General features: G+C 35.8%; 1 protein-coding gene across 1 annotated transcript; it reads right to left on the bottom strand.

Annotated features, from left to right (window-relative positions):
- Positions 1-1,153: 1,153 nt before the first annotated feature.
- LOC122606204 lies at positions 1,154-1,959 on the bottom strand. Its single transcript, XM_043779163.1, has one exon. It carries the CDS (start codon positions 1,823-1,825, stop codon positions 1,343-1,345), a length of 483 nt encoding a protein of 160 aa, XP_043635098.1. The 5' UTR covers positions 1,826-1,959; the 3' UTR covers positions 1,154-1,342.
- Positions 1,960-2,162: the final 203 nt, after the last annotated feature.

Raw genomic sequence — 2,162 nt, 5'->3', positions numbered from 1 at the left:
TCATCCTGAGTTCATAAAGTAGGTCGAATGCCCATGTTCAAAAAAATAAATTCCGACTATAGACTTTATGTTTTTGGTTGTTCACCGTTGACCGTTGTTGTGTAAAATTGGATACATATAGATGCATTTTAGCTTCGTTGTGACAGTAATTAGTGATTCGTATGTAGACGTAAATTCCAAGACGGAAAATGATTTGTATACTTAAAACATCAAATTGAATTATTAAAAACAGTAAGACACGCAATTAACTTCGTAAAAATCACTAGAGTGAAAGGAGCTATAATCCGTGTATTCGTCAGCATCGAATAAATTAGATGTATCTCCAGGCTATATTTTAGATCTTTGGGAATTTGGCGAAACTTTTCTCCACTTTGAAACATTTTCAAAATATCGAAAAAATTCCGCGTGGATTCACACTAGAGATCAAATGAAATAAAATACAAGACATATATGTAGGAAGAAATTAATCGAATTATCCCATTCTGACAACGATAAGAAAACTTTAAAGAAGGTAAACTTTGACATAACTTGATGATGTACCATCACTAATCTTCCGGACTCTCCGGATTATCAGTACTAATGACAAAGTTTGGAGCCTAACATCCACCAAAGTAAGCTCCGAACCCTCCGCGCCAAACCATACAGACAAATAGTACAATGTAGAACGTGCAACACGTACAACCCATACTTGTACCTTTGAACCAGAGTTCGTTACAACAACTGTCTAACGATAACGACTATTTTTTAACGTCATCGTTAGGCTCCAGCTTCGGGACCCTTCATTGGAGGCCTATAAATACCTCCTCTTGGGATTCACCTAAACCATAATGCATTCTACACACACAAACACCTTTCTTTCTACACTTGGTAGCGTGAGACTAATAATCCTTACACCATTAGGGAACCGCCAACAAGTACGAAATCACTCATATTCACCCTATTAATCATCTATTAACGTTTTCTCATACAAGAGTAAACCCTTACCAATTTAAGAGTAACTCTACCCTTAAACATAACTATTGATAGAAGCGTAAATCAACCGGGCTAGATTTAGAGATAAAGATGGGTGGTTAATTCTTAGACTTCGAAATATTAGAGGTAAACCAGGCATTTATTGTTATAAAAAGTAGCACTCCATTGTATATTAGCAACCTTAAAAAAAATCAATTGTCACATATGAAGGAGTAACTAAAACTTAATTGCAATTTGCAAACCTATTTCCCTTATTGCTTCGCATAAAAGAATATATAAAGAATCATTTTGTACCTATATATATTTGCATATATAAAATAAATTCACAAAAATCGAATTTAAAAAAAAGACCCTTCGGGTCACAAAACAATCATCTTGAAGAATTTGGTTCTTCAGCAATAGTCTCCAACAATGGCTTCTTTGATCTACACATCGAAATCATTTGCTTAAACTCCGGCGACGTCAACTCTTCAATATCCTCCACACTCAACCGTGGTGGAGTAGGTGCATTCTCGGGCAAGACCCTCACACTTCCTATTTTATTACCATTACCTTTTTTCGCGACAAGAAAAAGAGACGCTAAATCAGCTGTTACAACAACTGAATTAAGTCTATTCATAGGAAACAAGACATATACGGACGCCTTTTCTAAATCTTCGTCCGCATTAAGTGCAGAGAACCTTGTCCCAATCCTGAGTGATTTGGAGTTCACAACAAAAGTGTTGGGCGATTCCAACATGAGTTCAGCCGCATTCATTGGTTGTTGAAGTTTGCGGACTTCACCATTAGGGTAGATCACCTTTGTGCTATTCGAATGTTTGGTTATTAAGCTACACGAAACGTAATTCCCCATGTTCGTTACGCGATTTTTTTTTAAACGATCAAAGGGTGATAAATTTCGAAAGAAACTAAATATGTGAAAGATGGGTTGTGGGATTGAGGATGGTGAAAGATGGAATGGATTGGTGTATATATATGTGGAGATTGTGAAATTTGGAATGTTTGATAAAGTTAATAAAATAGTGATTTGATTATTGTAAGATTAAGAATATGATAAGGATTAAATAATTGAATGTGACAGTTGGAATGAATGTGTTTTTGACAATTAGAATTCCGCGTCCCACAAATAAAGGAAAGTGTACATCTGGCTACGGTGCTAATCCTATTGGTGTGGTACAACCATCTCTACG

The sequence above is a fragment of the Erigeron canadensis genome, chromosome 6 (genome assembly GCF_010389155.1).
Source record: "Erigeron canadensis isolate Cc75 chromosome 6, C_canadensis_v1, whole genome shotgun sequence".
Lineage (NCBI taxonomy): Eukaryota > Viridiplantae > Streptophyta > Magnoliopsida > Asterales > Asteraceae > Erigeron > Erigeron canadensis.
Note: the sequence above shows the minus strand (reverse complement) of the source record. Positions and strands in the feature narration are given on the sequence as shown.

What these genes read in the sequence shown, in the direction of transcription:
- LOC122606204 (XM_043779163.1), bottom strand. Translation starts at nt 1,825, where the DNA reads ATGGGGAATTACGTTTCGTGTAGCTTAATAACCAAACATTCGAATAGC.